General features: G+C 45.1%; 2 protein-coding genes across 2 annotated transcripts in view; one reads left to right on the top strand and one right to left on the bottom strand.

Moving 5' to 3' along the window:
- Nucleotides 1-24,252, bottom strand: part of LOC140374501 (vitelline membrane outer layer protein 1 homolog) — a 321,142-nt gene that overhangs the window by 288,599 nt on the left and 8,291 nt on the right. The gene's annotated exons all lie outside the window — the stretch shown is intronic.
- On the top strand, nucleotides 1,943-23,713 carry brd2b (bromodomain containing 2b). Its single transcript, XM_072461424.1, has 12 exons — nucleotides 1,943-2,059; nucleotides 4,268-4,547; nucleotides 6,010-6,147; nucleotides 7,726-7,870; nucleotides 8,485-8,648; nucleotides 8,715-9,164; nucleotides 13,400-13,528; nucleotides 13,707-13,943; nucleotides 15,696-15,928; nucleotides 17,254-17,576; nucleotides 17,670-17,795; nucleotides 22,860-23,713. The coding sequence occupies exons 1-12, from the start codon at nucleotides 2,028-2,030 to the stop codon at nucleotides 22,988-22,990; spliced, it is 2,388 nt and encodes a 795-aa protein (XP_072317525.1). The 5' UTR covers nucleotides 1,943-2,027; the 3' UTR covers nucleotides 22,991-23,713.

The raw sequence follows: 24,252 nt of genomic DNA, 5'->3' as shown, positions 1-24,252 counted from the left end.
AAAGGCTGCTCCTCCTCGCCGTCCAAAACGCCACCGACCATCGATCCACTCTCCTCTGCCATCTCCTGTCTCTCCAGACCGCCCACAGCGCAGACCCGACTCCTCGTCTTCACCAGGCTGGCCAGGGACCCTGGAGCGTATGCCCCAAAAATCCCAGCGCGCGTTAATGGACCTGCATTTACACAATTCTTCTTTTTTGCCTTTGGCATTAGTTGGTATTTATATATATCTATATATATATATATAGATATATATATATATCTATATATATATAATGGTTGGGAGTTTTTGTTTATAGGAGATCTTCTACTGAGAGTGTTTTTCAGACTTTCTATAAGTGATCTGTTCTTCTGTATCTACCTCTGTATCTATCTGCGTTGCATCAATGAAATTTCCCCATGTGGGACAATAAAGGAATATCTTATCTTATCTTATCCCAATGGCGACTGTCCAGGTAGAAAAAGTGTTTCATTCACAGAGGCCTTTATTATTTAGGCTTTATTCTTTAGACAATCATCTGTCACTGTCAGGCTATGTCAAAATAAAACTCCTTCTGTATCTGTAAAACACAGAGGCCTTTATTTTGTAAGTGTCACAGGCGATCAGGTCCTTCTGCACTGACATGAGCGGGGAAAAAGGGAGAGAGAGAGCCTCGGTGACCTGGCTGCACCCCCTCCCCCCTGTACCTCCGTCACCTAGTGTTGTATCTTGGCCGAAATAAAGTAGAACATCTCAATTTCCGTCGTGTATTTTAATCACAATTTAATCACAGGTACATGCGGAGCATCACTTGCTCGAGAACTGGTAACAACATCCAACCAAAGGCAAGTGCGCCCTCTATTGGGGAGCACTAATAATGACACTCTATTGCACACAATAACACATTCACATTAAGAGGAGCAGAATATAGCACATACAATTCTCTAGTGCAATATACCACACCTAGCAACAGAGACCCGCCGCTAATGCTAACACTAACTCTAAAGCTAATGCAAAGCCCGCGGCACGAGAGGAAATGTCCCATCAAAATAAAAGCAGAAGAGCAAGTGAAGGCATTCATTGCGCCTCTGCTGGCCAATTGTGAAAATACACAATATCTGCAATGCACTTTTTTCATGACGTCTCGAGGAGAATATAATCCATGAGTTTCAAACAAATCAGACAATGTTGAGTTTTTCACACAATTGGTAGGGGGCGCTATAGAGTAAATTTGTTACATGGTATTTATTTCCAATCAGACATAAAAAGGCATTAGTGAGTGAAATATGAGCTCCGCAGATCATTTCCAATAGTGACTTAGACTTGTTGAATAGACTTGTCCTTGAAAAAACAGGAAATTAAGCCTTTTTTGAGGGCAAGTCAAACGTGGCGGTGCCACTTTGATTCGAAATGGCTGACTTCCTGTTTATCATAGAGTGATGCTGCCAGGTGTGTTTTACTCGTCAAAGGTCAGAGGTCAAAGGTAGCTCTATCACTGTTCCAAGTTTCATGTGCCTAGGCCAAAGATTAAGCGTTTCATGATTTTTCTTTTTTGAACTAGTCAGCACTGTTGCGACGGGCGTTCTCACAACCTCCATTTTATTAGAGTTCGGGCCGAGCCGATCGCGTCTATGTGTGACATTCATCAATGTTAGAGGGTCAAAAATGCCCGAGTTGTGGCAAAATGACCATGCAAGAAGAATAAGAATAAGAAACATGGCAAGAACAAAGAATGGAACAAGTCTTTGTTAATTAAGTAAACTTAAAAATGCAAATTAGAACTGTAAAATATCACTCTTCACATTATTTATATGCATATAATTAGCACAACAAATGGTCACGTGGTTGGAGCATGGTGTATGGAACCAAGAAAACAAGACGAACAGCCGTCACGTGACAACGCGACAGGAAATACGCAACAACGCCACGTGACTGGTATAAACAGTGCAAAGCGGAAGTTGATTGGGCGCCATTTGGGCAGCGGCGCTCAGGGGGGAGTGCGGAGGAGCTGGGGCTGACATACCAGAGTTTTCCCCGCTGCGCCTGGGATGGAGCCGCCTGTCAAGCAGCCCCACAACACGTAAGGGTGGCCCGGGGACACCCCCAACCCGTCTCTGCGGACCTTTATTCCGGGGAGAGAGAGCCAGGACCGACCGCTGCTAACGCCCGCTCTGGAGCTCTGTGGATGCGTTAACGTTAAGCTAGCTCGGTTTGGCTTTTTTGCATCATGTTTGCATTTGACATTTTTGGCTATTCTGTTAGCAAGAGGGAGGCTTTGTGAGTTTATAACGTGAACACGAGTATTACAGCTAATTAGTTAACAAAAATAAAACAAAGAGTTTGGCACGCTGCATTTGAGCTGTGCACAGAAGGGTGTGTGTGTGTGTGTGTGTGTGTGTGTGTGTGGTTGTGTGTGGTTGTGTGTGTGGTTGTGTGTGTGTGTTCTGTGGTTGTGTGTGTGTTTCTTCTGTGTGTTTCTTCTGTGTGTTTCTTCTGTGTGTTTCTTCTGTGTGTGTGTGGTCTGTGTGTTTCTTCTGTGTGTGTGTGGTCTGTGTGTTTCTTCTGTGTGTTTCTTCTGTGTGTTTCTTCTGTGTGTTTCTTCTGTGTGTTGTGTTCTGTGTGTTGTGTTCTGTGGTTGTGTGTGTTTCTTCTGTGTGTTTCTTCTGTGTGTGTGTGGTCTGTGTGTTTCTTCTGTGTGTGTGTGGTCTGTGTGTTTCTTCTGTGTGTGTGGTCTGTGTGTTTCTTCTGTGTGTTTCGTGTGTGTGTGTGTTTCTTCTGTATGTGTGTGCGCATTCATTCATTCATTATCGCAGGTGATGACATCTGTCAAATAGACACTTAACTTAAGCTGGTCAGTGGTAATACCTGCTTTGTCCTGCGCCTGTTCCATAGATAATAATGTCTCTTAGAGGCTATAATCCTTGTTTGTGAAGCTGTGGTCAGAGCGCATCTCTGACTGATCAGATGAAAACCCTGTACATAGTAAACCCTTTTTAAAAATCTGTCTTCTAGTGTTGTTTACAAGCCGGAGGGTGGGGCCCTGAACCACGTGATGTGCAGTGACTGACAGCAGACACTGCAGAAGTCATTGTACTTGAGTAATTCTTTGTTAATAACATAACAATGCATTTGTATATGCATAATGTACGTGCATACTATTTCGGAGTAAGGCTGCAACTAACCGCTATTTATTTAGTCAAACTATTGAGAACATTTTGAAATATGTGGACTGAAGACTGCAAATAAAATGTATTAATAGTGAAATTGTGAAACTGTCTTTGTCTTTGGCCTCTTCATATGTGCTTAATCAAAATACAACTATGATTAAAAAAAAAAGGTTGAATAGTCACAATTGGTTGATTAAGCGTTGCAGCCTATTTCGAAGTAATGAGGATGAATTCCAAATTAGGTAATTGCAATTAACATAAACTGCTATATTATTATACACTAATACTGCAGTAACATGAAGGTTTGTAGATGAATCTTTGTGATCGGTCCCTTTATGCAAACACGATGCACCTGTTTTTTAACTGATTTTTTCTGGAGCTTCACTTGGAAGCACTTTAGTCACGCCAGCAACTGACCTTTTGAACCTTATTTTAAAGTGTGACTAAAGGCTAATCTAATTTGCTTTAATGCCTTTTTTATTTATTTTTTTACAATGTCAGTGCATACTTGGTTAATTCGCAGGTTTGTGATCTAAAGTTTTTAAAAGACCCCAATTTTGATTAGACTGCATTTTAGGAGGCCTGTGACATCACAAATGTCATGAGGGACACAGGGGTGGAGTCATTGGTCCTGTCACTCCCCTTTTAATCCTTCACTGCCCATTGGTCAGGGGGAATAAGGTGTTTGCTGCTGGTCCCACTTTAATTGCTTCACTTACCCAACTTTTACCAGCAGAGGGCAGTATACTTAGGTAGTTACCTCTGTTTTTCTTTTCACATCCAAAAATATAGCAAGAGGGGACCCTTCTAAAAGGGTCTGTACCAGATTATACAGATGTCACATATATTGTAAAAGCAGTGAAAATGAGTGTTCTGTTAACATACAAGGTGCAAAATGATTACGTATTATTTTTACTGTGACTGTAAACTTTGCTCTGGCTTCTGAAAGTTGTGAAAAGTGCTTCTTTGCCGCAAATAATTTGGATGCTCAGGATGCATTTGGTAAATGAATACAATTTACATGAATGCAAAGAGTTTAAAATGAACTAGTTCTGTTTTTTTTGCGTTTTTAATGCTTTTATAATCAGGTACAGCTCCTTAAAATGTTGCTGTGTTTTCAGTGTTCCCTTGGGGCTGGCTGCCGACGGGATGGAGCAGTGCAGCAAGCGGATCCGGAAGCCTTCTCTGCTCTACGAGGACTTCGAAAGGCCCTTCCTGCCCCTGTCTACTCCACAGACCCCGCCCGTCCCACCCCAGCCCCCTGTTAAGGACCCGAGCTGTGGAGGCCGCCTCACCAACCAGCTCCAGTACCTCCACCACGTGCTGCTCAAGTTCCTGTGGAAGCATCAGTTCGCCTGGCCCTTCCGCGAGCCGGTGGACGCCTACAGGCTTAATCTGCCAGTATGTGGGGCTTTTTCTTCAGAATGGCTTGGATAGAAATAATTCATATTTGAATACTTGGTCTCTTGTCTTTTCCAGTCACAATACTAATGTTTGGTCTGGTTGCTGATTAGGCTGCGTTCATCTCAGATGGTGGGCCTTTGTAAATCTATGAGTGATTTACTTTTATTAAAAGAAATATCCAAAATGGAAATAAAAAGTGTTGTTTGTTAGAGGTTGGTTCCCTTGTCTTATGGCTTAAAGTCCTTTTAACTGACAACGATCACGCCTTTGGAGTGGAATAATGACACCACTTAGTGAAGCTTTTGTGAAATGATGTTTCACTTGTAGTGAGTAAAATAAGTATTTGAGCCCCCTGCGATGTTCCCCATCATATAGATGTCTGAAATGTTCATCGGAGGTGCATTTCTACTGAGAGAGACAGCCTAAAAACAAATATCTGAATATCACTTTGTATGATTTTTAAATAATGTATTTGTATGTTATTGCTGAAAATAGGTATTTGAACACTTGAGAAAATCAGTGTTAATATTTGTTACAGAAGCCTTTGTTTACAGTTACAGAGGTCAAGCGTCTCCTGTAGTTCTTGACCAGGTTTGCTCACACTGCAGCAGGGACTTTGGCCCACTCTGTCACACAGATCTTCTCCGTCAGGTTTCGGGGCTGTCGCTAAGCTAGGCCACTCCAGAACCTTGATATGCTCAGCCCAGCCATGACCCATCTTCAATGCTCTGACTGAGGGAAGAAGGTTGTTGCCTAAAATACATGGCCCCATTCATTCTCCTTATACACGTCCTGTCCCTGTGCAGAAAAGCACCCCAAAGCAGGACGTTTCCACCCTCATGCTTCACAGTAGGAAAGCTTCACTTATCATTGATCCCCCCACGTTTGATAGGGCTATCATTTATTTAACACTATATTTAGGTAAGCTTTAATATGATTATTCTTTTTTTGAGTAACATTAGCCTTCACACTGTTTTATTTAGATGAGTCCTCAGATCCTAGTCTCTCTGAACCGCTCCAGTCCGTGTGTCATCCTCGTGTTGCTCCGCCTCCTCCTGTAACCGTAGCGATGGTCTCTCCTCCTCAGACTCGGGGTCTGATCACACACTCAGAACTCTCTTCTCCTTCCTAATCCCACTCACGACCTATTGGTTGTTTACGGCTGTTGGAATGTGATGATGTCATACGGTGGGGGACATGAGCCAGATTTTCATATTCATAACAATGTATTTTGCCTTGATGTATTCAAAAGATAAATGAACAAATGTTGAAGCTGACGATTTATATCTATATACCTGTATGTGATTAGACTCATTAAGTTACAAAAAGTTCAAACATTTTAGATTTTAACAACCTTTTATTTTAGCTGTATTAAATACATGTTATCTAAATTAGTTAAATTAAAACTATGCCAATATTTCAAGGTCAAACATGACATTGTTTTGTTTTTTGTTTCTAGGATTATCATACAATAATCAAACAGCCCATGGATATGGGCACCATCAAGAAACGACTGGAGAATAACTACTACCATGAGGCCAGCGAGTGCATCCAGGACTTCAGCACCATGTTCACCAACTGCTACATCTACAACAAGGTCTGTTTTCCGCTCACTTACTGCACCTTGACCTTGGTGTTCACTGCATGAACTGATTGTGGAGAAACTCTCAAAATCGTGGGTCATAGAAGGCCTGTTTCTTTAATCCAATTAAACTTGAGTTTTGGAGTCACTTCTGAGTTGACAAAACCAAACCTAATGCAAACTGAGTGCTGGATTTAAACGTTCTTGGTCTGAGTGAAATCCAGAGCCACTGATGCTGCAGCTGCTGAAGCACGGATCAGCCAATAGGAGTCAGGCTAGAGGGGAAGAGGGCGGGGCTCAATTTAATTTGTGATATTGATAATAATCAAATGATGAAATCAAATCATAATTATGATGCATTCTTTCAATAGGATTCATATAAATGAGCTGCAAATGGATTCAAATGTGTGACTTGTATGACACATGTAAACTGCATATCTTCTTAAATAAATACATTCTTTGAAATAAGTGAGGTTAGAGCGTGTCACAAATCTAAACCAGATGTGACCCTGGTCCAGAGCAGTGTGGGATTTACACTCAACTAAACTTCACTTCTTTTCAGTTACAGAAAACTCGTGAGTTTCCTCCATCTAAACGTAAACTTAATCCAAATTCAAACTAAATTGGCTTAAAGCGACAGGACCAGAGTGTCTCAGTGAGACTTTGGACCGACCCTATGGTTGTACGATCAAAGATGAGCTGCATCTGTTATATTGTACTCTTGGAGGCAGAGTGACCCCTCCTCTCACTGCGTCTACAATCAATCTCTGTCAACATGTGACCAATCTCAGCACATAATCACTGTTAGCATGCAGCACATAGACTTAACCACACAGAGCCTGGAGCCTGATATTCACTCAGACTATCTATGGTCTTGTGAACAGTTTGAATGTGTGCTGTCTTAAGATTTAAGTTCCTCGTTAGTGTGACATATATCTTCCAAATATCTTTTAAGAGGACAAAAATGGTACAGAGGACACCTGGCTTTAAGCAGCAGTGGTGCTCTTGTTCCCTTGCCTGACCCGCCAGCCCCTGCCACATTCTGTTCAAATGCGGAAGGGTCTGGAACCCGAGTCCGACCCGATGAAGTCGTCGGACTATAATCGTCTGATCCAATCCCAGCAGGTTTTAACACGTCACACTGAGATACGGAAGTTGCTCTTCACCCTCGTTCCAAAACATTCAAGATGGCGGACCCGGCTCGTGACCCGGCTCCTCGTGACCGAGTGTTTACTTCTGCTCTCGCTTCGGTTTGATCAGGAAAGTCCGCTCTACTCGCCGTGATGAACGTGCGTTAGATGCGGTTATACGAAGGGCGTCATCCCGATTCAGGAGACATTTTCTGCGTTCAGGACGGATAACGCGGAACACGCCTTGTTGACACGGGCTACGTAATATCCGGTTAAGCGTGTCGCGTTTTTTTGCGTCACTTCTAGGTTTATGTGATTGGTTCTGTCTCTGCTCTAAACTCCGCCCTAGAAATTGAAATTTAACGGTCGAGCCCCAGACCCACATGATTTTGTTAAGTAAGTCTGTCAAAACGTGTTGGGAACGGCTGGTCAGGCAACTTGTTTACACTGATTTGTGTGGTAGCCTACGGATGACATTGTACTGATGGCCCAGTCCCTGGAGAAACTCTTCCTCCAGAAGGTTGCTGACATGCCTCAGGAGGAGATCGAGCTTCCTACTCCTGCACCTCGCAGCAGAAGCAGCCGTGGAAGAGGTCGTCGTGCCAATGGTAAGCTCAAGATCAAGATTAATTTATGGTTCCACAGGAAATTTGTCTACACAGGCGACCACACGGAGAAAAACATGAAACAGAAAACCTTTTCAGGTCTCTTTTCTTGTTTGTTATTGGAACCCTACAGCGGCGTCCGGGGTGGGAGCAGCTCATACTGGGCGAGTGTCTCCTCAAACATCTGCTGTGATCATGGATGTTCTTTCACTTCTGTGACTTTAAGTGCTATAAACACTAGTCCATTCTGATTTTGTTTTGATCAACAAATGACCAAACCACCCACACATACCATATCTTATAATGCTTTCAGTCACCGCATGAGAGAATATGATCATTACTCTTTGTTCAACACCAAAAACCCTTAGTCTTCACAAGAAATACAGTCTTTGCTGTACCCTGCTGCAGTTCACATACAGTCAATGTGGTATCTGTAATAATGTACTTGAGTAAATGCACTGCTGGGGATCCAGCAGTGCATTTGGAGTGTGGTCCCCCATATTTCCCAGATCAAAAACAATCTCCAAAAAAAGACCGGATTCCCCAATCGTTAGAATCCCTGATATTAAGGTTCAACATGTGTTTGTTTAAAGAATGACAGTGTAATGTGTTGTCAGCCAGCAGAGCTCAGCAGGTTCCTGCGGTCTCGCAGTCGGCCTACTCTCCCTCTTCGTCAGACACTGGGGACTCCATGTTGGCCTGCTCTCCTACCACAGTGCTCCCCAAAATCCTGCCCCCAACCCCCATTCTGAGCATGCCTCAGCCACAGCCCACCACAAAGGTACGTCACATACTGTCAAAGTATACAACTGCTCCACAGGTTCTGTCTAACCTTTGACCTTTGCAGAAGAAGGGTGTGAAGCGTAAGGCGGACACCACCACGCCCTCCACTATGGGCCTGTCTGTGAGCATGGCCCCGGAGCCGCACATGGTGGGCCTGGGGAAGGGTGGGCACCGGGGACGTGAGGGGGCTCTGCACTCCTTCTCCCACCTGGAGGTCCTGGACACTCCAGTTCTGATCCAGTCTATGCTGGGGAGCCCGGGGCGCAGAGTGGGCAGCGGGCGCCCCATTAAGCCCCCCAAAAAGGACCTGCCTGACTCCATCCAGCCCCAGGCCTCCAGGAGGGGCAAACTGAGCACACAACTACGCTACTGCAGCGGGTTGCTTAAGGAGATGCTGTGCAAGAAGCACGCTCTGTACGCCTGGCCCTTCTACAGCCCCGTGGACGCTGTGGCCCTGCAGCTGCACGACTACCACGACATCATCAAGTGCCCCATGGACCTCAGCACCATCAAGGTAAATATACACCTTTCCTCTGGCTTGTGTACGCCACACGGGCCTGAGGAGCAACAGGGCACGAGGAGAGAAGAACACAAGAGTTTAAGGCCCTGTCCACGTGGTGCAGAGCCGAGGTGGACCTGCAGACATATTTTATTTTAACGTGTCATCAGATGTTTCAGGTCTCTGAAAGCAACACTTTTTGAACCTAGTTCCAGAGTATTTCCTATTACCTCACAATACAAATCCCAATACTTGGAACTTGACACAATACGAGTCCTGATACATGGATATCCCTTTAAACCAGTATTAAAAGTTTACTAAAATTATGTTTTGATTTAGTAGAATAACAAATGTATTGAAATTTCATGTTCACACTGTCCTCAATATCAGAATTCAAGTGTCCTATGATGAAGTCACATTTTCGACTGGGGTGGGCGGCACGTGGAGCTAGTTGCGGTGGTTAGAGTTGCAGCTCGGGACATCAGGCTCTTTCACACAACCACACTCTTCCCGGTCGCACTTCTGAGTTTAAAACACGCCGCTCTCTCCTCTGTTGTGCTTTAGCTCCATGTGAAACAAAAGCGCCACAAGTCGTTCCGTGCACTCCGCGCACCACAGATTCACGTGTTTTTCATTAAATATGTAAACTAAATGAATCATTGAGGCAATAAAATAATAATCAAAGCTTTTTTGTAATCTAATTACTCGATTTACTCAAATCGTTGCAGCCCTATTACAGCGCTCTCCCCAGAATGTTTTAAAGGGATGGTAAATATGCCTCATATGGGGCGCATTTTCCTCCAAGGATGGTTTAATGTACCTTCAATATTTCCAAAGGTACATGCACCATAAACTAATATAGGCCTATCCACCATCAAGACATCATGGAAATGATAAATAAACATAGTCATTTAAATGTATTACCACTGAGCACTGTATCATAATACACAATTTTATTCACAATTTTGGTATGTTATGAAAATGTGTACAGCTTTAGCAAGTAATATAATGATGAAATCATTTAGACACATCAACTCTTCTTGGCCTTTTCATCCATTGGACACAGGCCTCATAGTCAGGATCATAGAAGATCAGAGTCAAATACTTTAGGGCAGGGGTCCCCAAACACCGGGCCGGGGACCGGTATCGGTCCGCAACGCGTTTGCTACCGGGCCGTACAAAAATTGGAAATAATCTCTCAGTGACAGCATCTTCTCCGACGTAACTTTGGCCTGTCACTCATGACACTAATGAGCTCGTCTGTGGATATATCATGAAAAGCCTTATAGGAAATTGCCAATGAAATCCATTAATTATAATGGCAAGTATATTATTATATCTCTGCTCTTGTCCTGCGTGAGAACAACTGATACGTGCATTATACATGACACGTCATCGCGGATGCGTCGCATCAAACACGCTGCCCAAAAGTCAGTGAAAATGAGTGAAAAACAAAAGTCTTTGGAGAGCGTTTTTGCAAAGGGGAAAAGGCCAAGTGAGGAGCAGACGAGGAGCAGACGAGGAGCAGACAAGGAGTCAGCTGGGATTTTGGAGGATACGTCTCCTGGGCCAGAATTCTGCAACTGGTATGCGATCACCTGTTTTTACTTCTACAAGAGTCTGAGCGCTACTTCCCGCGCGCAAAAGATCCATGAACTGCACGTGAATGGATCCACGACCCATTCGTGAGCGGGCGAATCGAGCATGTGCAACAAGAGGATCAGCTGTTGGAGATTGAAAATGACGGTGATCTTAAACGTATTTGAGGGAACAACTCCGCTGACTGCTATATTTATGTGATGAGCTTCCACCAGTCAGAAGAACAGTGAGGACACGTGGAACTGTACCTTATGTTACTCCAATTTGGATCTTTTGGAATAGAACACTTAATAATGTACAAACGCATCTTTTGAGAACATTTCGCCTACAGAGCTGAATCGAATGGAAGCCCAAGCCCCGCCCACTTTCGCGCATAAACTGGCACACCGGTCCGTGAAAACAAAACCCACATTATTCCGGTCCGTGGTGCAAAAAAGGTTGGGGCCCCCTGCTTTAAGGTGAGCAGAGTTTAGTGAATATCTTTATTGGCTCGAGCCATTCCATGGAATGGAACGAGTCTTTGTTCTTGCCATGGTTCCTTATTATTAGCCCCGAGCGCCACAAGCTGGCGAGAGGCCTATTAGTCTTGTAAGGCCGTGCAAAGCACGGCTGCGAAAGTGCGCACGAAATCGAGCGCGAAGCGCTCTCCCACTTCCAAACACTCACTAACGCACTCCTCCACTCATGCACGCCCCGTGAATACTAATTAGTTGTAGGAAAATGGAACATTACCGTTGTAAACGGGCGAAGCCCGTGCAAAAGTTCGCACTAAACGAGCACTTTACATTCGCGGTCGTCATCCCCATATAAAGCACTCATTTGCGCTAAGTAGCTCACGAATACGTTCCCCATCTCTTGCATGTTCCGTGCATATAAGCATGTAATGCATATATTCTTCTTCTTCTTCTTCTTCTTCTTCTTCTTCTTCTTCTTCTTCTTCTTCTTCTTCTTCTTCTTCTTCTTCATCTTCTTCTTCTTCTTCTTCTTCTTCTTCTCGGGACAAACCCCCCTATTTTTCACCCAGTGAACATTGACGAAAAGTCACAAAAATGTACACACCTCTAAAAATCGTGCCTCCTTACATTCTGGCTTCCTTTCTCCCTTTTCTAAAATTTAAAAAATTGGCGCGTCAGCGCCCTCAAATGTACCAAAAATGCATTAAGATAGAAAATTACCCAAAAAAAATCTTATCGTAGAATCATGAAATTTGGCGCAGAGGTAGATGGTGACAAGAGAAATAAAAAAAATATTATTACGGCAACGCCGTCCGCCCAACCAAATGTCGGCCATATTGGTTCAAAAATGGCTAAACATGACTTCGGAGTTTTTCCAAACGTCGTACTTTTACAAACTCCTCCCAGGGCGTTGGCCCTAAAAAGCTGAAATTTGGTGAAAATGCTACTGAGGAGTGGGACATCAAAAGTTATCCAAATTACATTGATACCTCTCACGGTCTCTGTGCGGCGAAGCCGCAAACTGTAGCTAGAATTTCATAAATCTCCCATATTTAAAATTTCTGCCGTTTGCGCAGATAAAGAATTGCGTCAAATTAGAATCAGTTGTTAAACTCTTTGCCCTAAACCTACTTGAAGTGAAATAAATTTATTTGGCGCCACAGCGCCTCCTACAGATTTTATATGGAGGTTAAATGTTTAGTTTTCCGAAATTTGACACAAAACTCAATTTTGGCATCCCCATCAAAAAAGTCAATGAGACCCATGTCATAATTGTTATGGCTTTGCCATAACGTTACGCTCACTGGCCTCAAATTGGTGTACGTCCTCTGGACAAGTGGGGCGGTCGCACGGAAAGGCGGTCGCGCGGGTGGCGAGAGCCATCAACGCCGCCCCGCGGCTTTAATTTGCTTTAATTTTTGTTTATCGTTGCAGGGCTTGTTTTGGGCCTTTTTCCGGGTATTCAGGGGCTGCCATCCCCGAATGTACGTAGCAAGACCCCTGCATTAAGAAGTGTAGAAATCTGGCATTAAATAATGACTTTATGTTATTTTATGTTGTTTAAAAGTATCACAATATGCATTTCTGTATCAATACACGTATTGCCAAAAGGTTCGTCACGCAATATTGATAAATTGAGCACAGCCCTTCTAGATTCCAGAGTGCAGAGATTTAAAAATGCCATTAGGCATCTTTCCCGATTCGGTGAATCCGCAGCTTCTTATAGATAACAACATCACAGCCCGTGCTTCGTCTAATTCTGTATAATTGACTGACTTTAATAATATGTTTACTGCAGAATCCTCGCTCCTCGTTGGAAGCGCGACTGAAAGTGTAGAGGAAATGTTGCTGTCTGTGAGATGCAGGAGCTCCATCAGAATGTGATGCAGCAGAGACGTGTTATTGGGGCAGAAAACACATAACTTTTTCACTCGTGCCCTTTGTCCACAAAACCTCTGCATTTTTTACTTGCACAGACGCGACCCACTGATATTTTTAGTAGCACACAAGCTTGTGTGTGCTACTGCGTGGATGTACACACTTACTGAACTATACAGTTAAATATTGCACTTTCTTGAAAATTCTCCGGCGGTTAACAATTATATGAATGAATTAGTATTTTGTTTTTGTCCCCTTTTGGCAGTGAATCAAACTCCTCATGTACATGTGTTCATTCCTTCTTTGACATGTGTCCAGAGGAAGATGGAGTGCCGCGAGTACAGAGACGCTCAGCAGTTTGCAAGTGACGTCAGACTCATGTTCTCCAACTGCTACAAGTACAACCCACCCGGACACGATGTGGTGAACATGGCTCGCAAACTACAGGTGTATATATGGAACTGACCATTCAAGCCTGCTTATTGACCTATAATTGCCATGGTTCATGATTGGTCGCCCTCTACCTTTGAGGATGACTTTCTGTCATCCTCAGATCTTTCATTGGTACAGAAAGTATTTGAGCTCCAGTCCAGCGCCTCCTGACCTCTGAACTGTGTGCTTTTAGGACGTGTTTGAGTTCGGCTTTGCTAAGATCCCAGATGAACCAGCACTGGAGTCCACAGCCACCTCTCTGAGCGCCCCTCCCTCCTCTTCGTCGTCCTCGTCCTCCTCTTCGTCGTCCTCGTCCTCCGAGAGCGAGCCCAGCACAGAGACTGAGGAGAGCGAGAGCAGCCCCAGTGAGGACAGTGAGGAGGAGAGAGCCCAGCGCCTGGCACAGCTGCAGGACCAAGTCTGCACGCAGGTACATGGCACTGGAGCTTTTACTGCAGATCATTCCTATCCACCATCTTTAGCCACAACTACAGAGCTGGTTACATGCAGTCCATCCGGGGCTTTTTAAAGGCAAAAAACAAATCACATTTTCACTATCAGTGCATTTGGTGCATGTTCACAGAGACATTGTCCCACGTTGTCACAGTGTAAGATAAAAGCCCTGTTCACAAAGGATTAGTTTCACGTTGTGACCTCTTGAACTGAAATGATCCAACAAAGTCTGTGTTTTTCATGAGCATTTGCACAGCATGAGAAATGTTACAAATTCTCTTGTTTATTCCATAAATGGTAAATGGAGTTATAAACACTAAGGCCAAGAAGAAAAATGTGTGTGTTTCCGGTAACCCGACCGAGCTGGATTTCAAAATAATGAAAACCCAACTTTAAACATTTTATCTCATATTTACTGACCGTACGTTTTGAGAATGTCAAATTGTGAGAGCAAATCCAAAAGCTGTTGTTACACACCATTTTTTTTCGGGCCTAATATAAAATGAACCTTTTAATTAATTAGCATGTTGTTAGCATTTCTTCTATTTTATGTTTGTGAGCTGTGGTTCTTACCATATTGTTGCGACAATCTTATTTCTTATGAAACAATAGCTTGTCTCTTATAGCCCACTTACACTGACACAGCCCCTCGATCTAAACTTTACACTGAAAGCACCATAACATCCTCAAAGAGACTCCATGTTGACTAGTTTTCTGTTGTCATGACAACAAAGCTGTACTTACAGGCACGTCCAGGATTTATTTTTAACTTTTGAACTGTAGAAACAATATTGGATTGGAGTATCATCTGTGGGGAATTAATAGTATTAATTTAGTTAAAATCAGGACCCAAACTGGGGAATAGAAACATTTTGAATCAATATGAGCTTCAATGGATTAAAATCGCAGACATGAACATTCATAAAGAAATCAAATTACTTTGAGACCTCTTAGTAAGTAAAATGTGGGATCATTTTCACAGACTTGACTCCAGTAGATTAGACTGTAACGGCCGCTCACTGGTCTGTCCAAACGAGCTGTAAAACAGCTGCAGTACATCCAGAACGCTGCTGCTCGGGTCCTGACTAGAACCAGGAAGTACCATCACATTAGTCCTGTTCTCAGGTCTCTGCACTGCCCCCTGTGGCTCAGAGAAGAGACTTTAAAGCAGCTCTGCTTGTGTACAAGTCTCTCCATGGCCTAGCACCAAAGTACATCTCAGACTTGTGTGTGTCGTATGAACCATCTCGGACTCTGAGGACCTCAGGGACCGCCCTCCTGCTGGTGCCAGAGTCAGGACTAAACATGGCGCGGCCTCCTGCTGGTGCCAGTCAGGACTAAACATGGACCGGCCTCCTGCTGGTGCCAGAGTCAGGACTAAACATGGACCGGCCTCCTGCTGGTGCCAGAGTCAGGACTGAACATGGACCGGCCTCCTGCTGGTGCCAGAGTCAGGACTAAACATGGACCGGCCTCCTGCTGGTGCCAGAGTCAGGACTAAACATGGACCCGCCTCCTGCTGGTGCCAGAGTCAGGACTAAACATGGACCGGCCTCCTGCTGGTGCCAGAGTCAGGACTAAACATGGGGAATCTGTGTTCCAGTTCTATTGGGCAAATTTTTCTCTCCAAATCAAATGTTATTGATTGACATGGACAGTTTGCACAGACAACAGTTTACCAGAGATATGGAAGTGTCCACTATGTCCATCTCCTCTGTTTGGTTCCCAGCTGAGGGCGGTGCATGAGCAGCTTGCTGCTCTGTCCCAGGGGCCTGTGGTCAAACCCAAGAGGAGACGGGAGAAGAAGGAGAAGCGGGACAAGAAGAAGAAGAAGAAAGCCAAGCGGGGCCGTGGGAGCCGCAGCAGAGCTGGCTCTGAGGAGTGGAAACTGCCTAGCAAGAAGAGCAGGTCTGTGAGGGGCCCCCAAAGCCACAGGAGCCAACCCAAGAAGAGCAGGACCAAGTGAGTACTGCTCAGCACTGGATTAAAGGGTTAATGCTGACAGGTACATGGACCCCTGCGGGGTCTCTCTCTGCCCTTTGCTCAAACACTTACACTTGGCTGATGCTTCAGGATGTGTCAAAGAACGGTGAAGCCAATCCCCATATTCAAGCATAAAACATATTTATTTCATGATATTTATGTAATTTTATTAATGTAGCTGCTCCTCACCAGTAACATGTAAAAGTAGATTCTTACAAAATCAAAACGTCAAAAATCTGAAGTTAGTTAGCCTTTAGCCCAGAGGACAATTTTACTCCATATGCGACCCGTGGGCCGCATGTTTGGCCCCACAAGCATTTAATCTCACCTGTCAAACATTTGTAATTTATATTTATTCATTTCTGATAGATACACAGTTTTTGACGCCAGAACTACAAGTCTCACAATAATTTGCAGCTGCCACCCATCCTCCGCGCTGCTCAGGTGGTTTGTTTTGGGCCTTTTCCAGGTCGTGCGTAGCACGTCACTAGAGCGTAATTTCTGATTGGTTGCTGTGCCACGTCTGCCAAAACGTTTCTGCGCTGGCCATTGGCGCGCCAGGGCTCCCCGCGCGGTCCGCAGCACCGCTCGCCGCGGACGCTCGCCACGGACTTCGGACGCTCGCCGTGGGTTTTAGGGATGGTTTATTTCCCCCTATATCAAAACGGATGGCGGGCCATTTTGATTTATCATGCAGGGGCGCCATCCCTGAATGTACGTAGCGAGACCTCTGGTACTTTTAACACATCAAATAATAAATTGTCTTCTTCCAAAGCCTACACTCCATATCACATGTTTCCTTTGGGGAATCCTTTGTTTTGAGACTTTTTGTTAGCACTGCCCCACACTGAGCATACAGCTTTCATCCTCAAGATGGCAGTAGTAACGAGTGTGTGACGTCACTTCGGACCCATGTATAGTTTTACTGTCCTCCTTCACCATGTGACCTGGAACAAACTAATGCAGATTATATATGCACTTACTGTCAAGGCATAGGCTGCTTTTTACTCTTATGAAATGGAGAGTTAAATTGAAGTGTGCTTGTGCAGTGAGGCTAAAGTGTAGTTTCAGCCTGGAAGACTCCCCCTGCTTGCTCACCTGCACAACTTTCTTTCACCGCCCTGCTGTTATGATAGGCTCAGCAGCTGTCAGTCACATTCTGGTTTTCACCAGCACCAGTGTCTAGGTTCCTGGTGGACCATTCCTATCATATCCTGCTCTGCATCTCCTCTGCATCACAAATCATTCCCATATTGTAATTCCTGTGAGGAACATTGCACTCGATGTTCTCTGCTGTTTTACAGAAGTGTTTCCAAGAAGCCGGAGTACTCCCCGGTGCTGCCCTCCCCCGTGCTGCCCCACTACGATTCTGAGGAAGAGGAGGACCTGGTGCCCATGACCTACGACGAGAAGCGCCAGCTCAGCCTGGACATCAACAAGCTGCCTGGGGAGAAACTGGGCCGTGTGGTGCACATCATCCAGTCTAGAGAACCTGCGCTGAGGGACACCAACCCCGAGGAGATCGAGATTGACTTTGAGACGCTCAAGCCCTCCACCCTCAAGGAGCTGGAGCGATATGTGCTGTCCTGCCTGAGGAAGAAGCCCCGCAAGCTCTCCCACGAGACGGGTACCACCAAATCACCTCATAGAAATGTGTCATGGTTACTATTTCTGTCTGCTGTTGTACATTTATTGAAATGTTTTTTTCTGTCTGTGGAAGGGAAAAGCTCCAGCCTGGGGAAGTCTAAAGAGGAGCTGACTCTTGAGAAGAGGAAGGAGCTGGAGCGCAGGCTGCAGGACGTAAGCGGACAGCTCAACATTGTCAAGAAGCCCTCCAAAAATAAAGGTACTTGCCTCCCATTCTCATGTGTTACATGAAATGTCTGATACAAACTTCTGGTTATGGCTCAGATGTAGACGGCTAAACTACAGCACCCCTCTGCCAACATTTGTCTTTAAAGGACCTATCATGCAAACTCAACTTTTCAGAGCTTGTAACCTTCTTACAGAGCTGTTGGTACCTAATATATGTGCCCAAAGTGGTCTTTTGATTGATTCCTGCAGTCTTTAGCAAGAGAACAGTCTCTATCCTTTCCCTCGGATGAGCAAACAAACAGGGGCTGCCCTGGGTAACTCACTCGGAGTGAGTTACGCTACTTCTTTTGTTCCAACACTAATGCCGCTGACATGTGCCGCTGACATGTGCCGCCGTGTCATGTGCTGTGTACCAGCGTACGCCTCGGTCTCTGTCTACACCCCCATCGTCTCCACACTAGGCTACGTCACGGGGTGGGCGGGGAAGTCAGATCGCTCTTCGCGAGAGTGGGAGTGAATCTCAAACTAAGCCATCTGCATTTCTGGGTTTGTGAGCGGGGTCCAAGATATGGGTGATATTTTATAACTCTTACGTTATGGGTGTTGTACAAAACTTATTATTATCAAATATACCCTTAGGGTAGACTACGAAATGGGAAAAATAGCATGATAAATAGCATGATATGGGACCTTTAAAATCTCAGTTTCACCCACGAACCCCCAAAAAACAAGGAGCAAGACACCGTGAGTGGTGAACAAACGGAGAAAAAACAAGCTAAAACATCTAAGCTGACGGCGGAAAGCTTACTCTCCCACAAGCTAATGATGATAACGTGGCTGATATAGCTAACGTAGCTAACATATCTAACGTAAAGGGACTCGCCCAGAGATAAATAACACACAGATAAGCGCCCTCCGCGATGCAGACTTGCCGGGCCCCCACTGTGCAGACGGAGGAGTGGAAATTATTTTACAACAGCTGACCCTCATGCTACGTGAAATGCAGCACAACATGGCGTCGTTGTAAGCTCTAACCTCATGCGGGATCAATGATGATAAGTGCTGTTCCCAAGAATAGAGTTAGCAATGCAGCAGTTTACCATATTAAGGCCAAGCTGGGAGAGGTGGTGCATCTGTGGCAGAGGCAAATGTGAACAGTTACCAATACTGCAGAGGAAAATACAGGCCAAAGCCAAATAGAGGCAAATGCTAACAGTTTACATGGAAACGAAAAAGACGTTTTTTTAATAACATTTGGTTTTGACGTCTTGGACAAGCTCTGTCCTTGTCCCAGTTTACATGCCGACCAGAAAGTCCAATTCCTGACAAGAACGTGTGTCAACTGTGAGATACTCATGTTCCTAAACATTTTATAGCTTAAATTGGCCAGAACAATCTGTATTTTCTATAGTCTGAACATTTATCTCAATATATAATACAAACTGATCCATAAGACATGGTTCAACATTCAAGTTTTTTGTTTAGAGGTAGAGGAACATCTGGTGGGTCTGGGAGTCGACTCCAGGCTGTGAAATAGACGGGGGCCCGGGGCCCATAATCCCTCAAATCTCCAGCGGGCCCGGGGTTTGAATTAGGAGGGGGCCCCCCGGGCCCCTACATCGAAATTGCTCGAAAAAATCAAGATTTAACTAGTAATTTGTTCATATTTGGGGCATTTCCATCGCTTAAGTTTCGTTTTGACAAACATGCCACTTCGCAGTCTTCTCGCTTCTCATTGGCCGAGTTGTGTCCGTGATCTAATGTCGATGAAAGCGGGCATCTGATTGGCCGCTGCGTTCGGTTGTACTCGGAAATGCCCGCTCTAATTTTGCCCCAAAAGTGATATCGAGGTTGGCGAGCGTCAATCTCTCCTCAGTCCACAATTCAGTCTTTTTAAAGTTGTTTGCAATAAAAGCTGTAATTTTGCACGTTTGGGACAAAGTCAATGTGGAAGTATCCAAGGGCCCCCCCTTTGGAGTTGTTAGCATCGGGGCAATGTATATATGTTAGTAGTTTATTTTGTAGGCTGTGATTTTATATATTCCACAAGATCTCCTTGTGTCAAATGCTGTAAACAGTATTTATTTTGTATATAAGAAACATTATTATATTAAATTAAACAGTATTAAAGATCATGATCTCTGGTTTATATGATTCAGTATTTGTGCTCTTCATATCAAATAACAGATAAAAGTACTTTAAATTGTTTTACATGCTAATAACCAGGTTTAAAACAACACATTTATCTTGTTCTTATGACGCCGCGATGCCGCGCGCGCTTGTGGGCCCCTGAAATTGCTGGGGGGCCCCTAACTTTTTTAGATAGGGGGCCCCCTGGCCCCTTACATTTAAAATCTATTTCTCAGCCTGGACTCCCAGAAAACTTAGAAGAAATTGATTTCCTGTATTGTGGTGAATTGTAGATATACTATATATTTATAGGGATTTCAAGGTTAAGCGATCACCGCCATTATTTATGGCGACGGTCGGTTATTCGTGGGGATTTTGGAACTTGTGGTTAGTCAAGTCAATATTTGTATTGCACTTTTCATGCACACAGACAACTCAAAGTGCCTTACATAGAATTGAAAATTCATACAATTTACACATTTGCAGTAAATACAAAAGATTACTTTAAAATCAACGAATACATACTACACACATGTATTTCACCCTGGAGAGACTCTGTTTAGCAGCTTTATTACGTGAGTTATTTGGCGCTCAGACCCCGGTGGAAGACAGTGATCATGGGCACTCCATAATCTAATTGTATTAGATGTCTCCCTCGGAGCCTGGAGACTGGTGGTGGTAGATGTGGAGAGAAGGTAGAGGATGAGGGGAATGCAGAGGAGGAGCTGGGGAGGTGGTGGGTCGCAGTACGGTTTGAGCGGTCGAGCCATCTGCCTGAGCGCTTAAATGCGACCGCCTGGTGCTGATTGGAGCGGGGAGGAGTCACTTGAGAGCGTTGATTGGGGATGAGGAGCAGGTGCGGGGGCCATGATGCAGACGTCCCCTGTCCTTTCACCCTACTTCTTGGCCGGGAAAAACTGCATAACCTCTTTGGGATAAGCGCAGAAACCTGGAAGAGTCCATGGTGAAGTGAGGGATCTGACTCTCAGACGGACAGGCCACGCCCCCTTGAGTGCGATGATGGCGCTGGGGAGAGGTTGCTGTGCCATGTCTGCCATGGGGCCGACGCCGATTTAAGTTAGGTCTTCCAGGTGAACTTACGCAGGCTTCATTAATAAATTAGACATAGTCAATGCTAAAAAGATTAGTTTTTAATTTAGACTTTAAAATATTAGGGCTCATTTCAAAACGTAGATCTTCCGGAAGGGAGTTCCACATCTTGGCATAAAAAGAAAAAGATGTGCGTGCGTGTCACACACAGAACGACCGGTCCGTTACACACTTTTACATGATAGCAATGATAATAGGTCTTGATTATACAGAAGTGTACGTGTTTTATTATTATTATATATTATATATATATTATATGATTTAGTTTACTGTTTGTTCTCTACACCGTGAGGGTCGCCCTGGTGCAGGTCTGCAGCTAGATGCCTCTTGCATATTTCAAACTCACAAGTGTGACTGGGACGCAGAGTTTTGTTGGGTGAAAGAGCACAGAGGAAAGAGCACAGAGGAAAGAGCACAGAGGAAAGAGCACAGAGTACTGAGCACAGAGGAAAGAGCACAGAGGACTGAGCACAGAGGACTGAGCACAGAGGAAAGAGCACAGAGGACTGAGCACAGAGGAAAGAGCACAGAGGACTGAGCACAGAGGAAAGAGCACAGAGGACTGAGCACAGAGGAAAGAGCACAGAGGACTGAGCACAGAGGACTGAGCACAGAGGAAAGAGCACAGAGGACTGAGCACAGAGGAAAGAGCACAGAGGACTGAGCACAGAGGACTGAGCACAGAGGAAAGAGCACAGAGGACTGAGCACAGAGGAAAGAGCACAGAGGACTGAGCACAGAGGACTGAGCACAGAGGACTGAGCACAGGACTGAGCACAGAGGAAAGCACAGAGGACTGAGCACAGAGGAAAGAGTACAGAGGAAAGAGCACAGAGGACTGAGCACAGAGGACTGAGCACAGAGGAAAGCACAGAGGACTGAGCACAGAGGACTGAGCACAGAGGACTGAGCACAGAGGACTGAGCACAGAGGAAAGAGCACAGAGGACTGAGCACAGGACTGAGCACAGAGGAAAGCACAGAGGACTGAGCACAGAGGAAAGAGTACAGAGGAAAGAGCACAGAGGACTGAGCACAGAGGACTGAGCACAGAGGACTGAGCACAGAGGACTGAGCACAGAGGAAAGAGCACAGAGGACTGAGCACAGAGGACTGAGCACAGAGGACTGAGCACAGAGGAAAGAGCACAGAGGACTGAGCACAGAGGAAAGAGCACAGAGGACTGAGCACAGAGGAAAGAGCACAGAGGACTGTGATTATGAAACACACTCTGTTGCTTGTGTGAAACGAAATTGTCACAAGTCGTTCCGTGCTCTCCGCGTGCCACAGATTCATGCGGTTTTAGTTAAATGTGTAGATATAATGAATCATTGAGGCAATAAAATAATAATCAAAGTTTTTTTACTCGATTAATTGTTCTTTAGTTAAGTGAATGGAATTCGACCAACAGAAGTGCAAATCAGCTGACAAGGAAAAGTGGACAGGGCAGAATAAGGTGATTAGCCTCCGATTGGCAATTCCAAGTTTCACAGTTGGTACTGGAACTGCGCATGAGAAATGGCGATTCAGTGCTGCCCTCTTGTGGTCAGCAGAGATGAAATTGGATGGAGGTCTTATCCAGGTCACATTATAAATCCATGGAGACTCTACACCAGGGGTGGGCAATTATTTTCCTCCGAGGGCCATATTTGAATCCAGGCAAGTAGCGGAGGGCCGGCCCGCGATCATTGGTGTGAAAAAAAAAGAATATATATATATATATATATATATATATAGCATTATATTACTTTGCATGTTTGGCGGGCCGGATTATAAAGATAAACGGGCCATATGTGGCCCGCGGGCCGTAGTTTGCCCAGGTCTGGTCTACACTATGTCCTCTGTGTTGTGTGCAGTGGAGAAGAGCGCTGGCGGTGAGCCTCAGGCACAGCCGGCCCGTCTCAGCGGCAGCAGCTCCAGCTCAGACTCATCGTCCTCCTCTTCAGCCTCGTCTTCATCTGACACCAGTGACTCAGACTCGGGCTGAGGCACAGGAGCCTCTACCACCCTCCACCTGTAAACTCATCTTTCTTTTATAAAGAAGACTTTTATAGAGTTGCTCCACACACAGCAGGAGCTGGTCCTGGTGTCTCCTGTCAGGAGGAGCTCAGTGTGTGGTCTGTGGCCTCCAGGAGCTGGTGTAGTGAGTGCAGGGGGCAGAAGGGGGAGGGGGCAGCATGCCCCACTACATTGCCTTGTTTTGTGTGACAATAGTTCATGTCTCCTACCTCCCTCAGACAGGCCTGCGGAGTCAGAGTGAAGCCCCCAAACTGTGACAGTTCAACTCCTTATGTTTGTGCTGCTGCTCCAGCCCCTCAGCCTCACTGTCCTGACAACCAGCCTGACAACCAGCCTGCTCCTGGGCCTCACGCCCATGGGACACGGACTGGTCCACTCTGAGGTGAACCATACTGTACTCTATGTGGAGTACCACACTGGAGCTGAGTACCACAGTGAGTGTACTTGCAGACGGAAGTACAGGAGCCTGTAGGACGTGTTCAAACCTTCTGCTCTGATCTCGAGCTGTCTTTGACTGAACTCTATTTGGATGTGTACCCAATAGCTGTATAAGTGTTAATTGAATTACTAATATAAAGTGTGTGTTGGCACACTGCATTCATGTGTCTGAGGCTGTTACAGAGTTCTGTAGAATAGCACTGGTCGAGGCTAAGCACAAAGTCACATATACTTCAGTTCTGTAACACTGGAGTATACACGTATGTGCCTGTGTGTACACCCCCGTGTACACACTTGTGTACCTGCATGTACCTGCACGTGTACCTGCACGTGTACCTGCGGTCCTGCGTGTGTACATGTGTGGGCCGAGGCCGGTGTGGTGACTGAAGCTGACTGAATGTTCTGTACATATGAAAGTCTTGTGTTTTTATCCTAGTTGTGTTTGCACTGCTGAGTCTAACGGTTTGTTTTTTAATCTGCTGTTTAATAAAACTTCCTGTTCTGAAAACTGGCTCTAGAGTGTGAGCATTATTGTACCAAAAGTCTGTATTAGTCGTCCCATGGTACACCTCAGGTCGACTCTGTGCGCTATGGGCTCAGCTCTGAGAATGTTCTTTGTCTTTCTAGCTTTTTTGCTTGTAGGCTTTATAAGACCGGACAGTGCGAAGTGAGAAGGAGATGAGTGAGGAAGGACACAGCCTGCCCACATGGCAGATGTGTGTCCACCCTAACACACAAATGTGTCCATGTTCAAATCCACATATTCTGACATGGTGCACCAAGCTCAGGAGA

Source organism: Eucyclogobius newberryi, unplaced genomic scaffold (assembly GCF_026437365.1).
Source record: "Eucyclogobius newberryi isolate DKJ021-1_F unplaced genomic scaffold, fEucNew1.0.hap1 SCAF_3, whole genome shotgun sequence".
NCBI classification, from domain to species: Eukaryota; Metazoa; Chordata; class Actinopteri; order Gobiiformes; family Gobiidae; genus Eucyclogobius; species Eucyclogobius newberryi.
The sequence above is the reverse complement of the archived record's forward strand: the minus strand, read 5'-3'. Positions and strand labels throughout refer to the sequence as shown.

Bases quoted from the DNA above. Each gene is read 5' to 3' on its own strand.
- brd2b (XM_072461424.1), top strand. From the start codon at position 2,028: ATGGAGCCGCCTGTCAAGCAGCCCCACAACAC. The intron at 7,871-8,484 runs GTAAGCTCAAGA...ATGTGTTGTCAG, and splicing joins AAGAGGTCGTCGTGCCAATG to CCAGCAGAGCTCAGCAGGTT. The intron at 8,649-8,714 runs GTACGTCACATA...TGACCTTTGCAG, and splicing joins AGCCACAGCCCACCACAAAG to AAGAAGGGTGTGAAGCGTAA.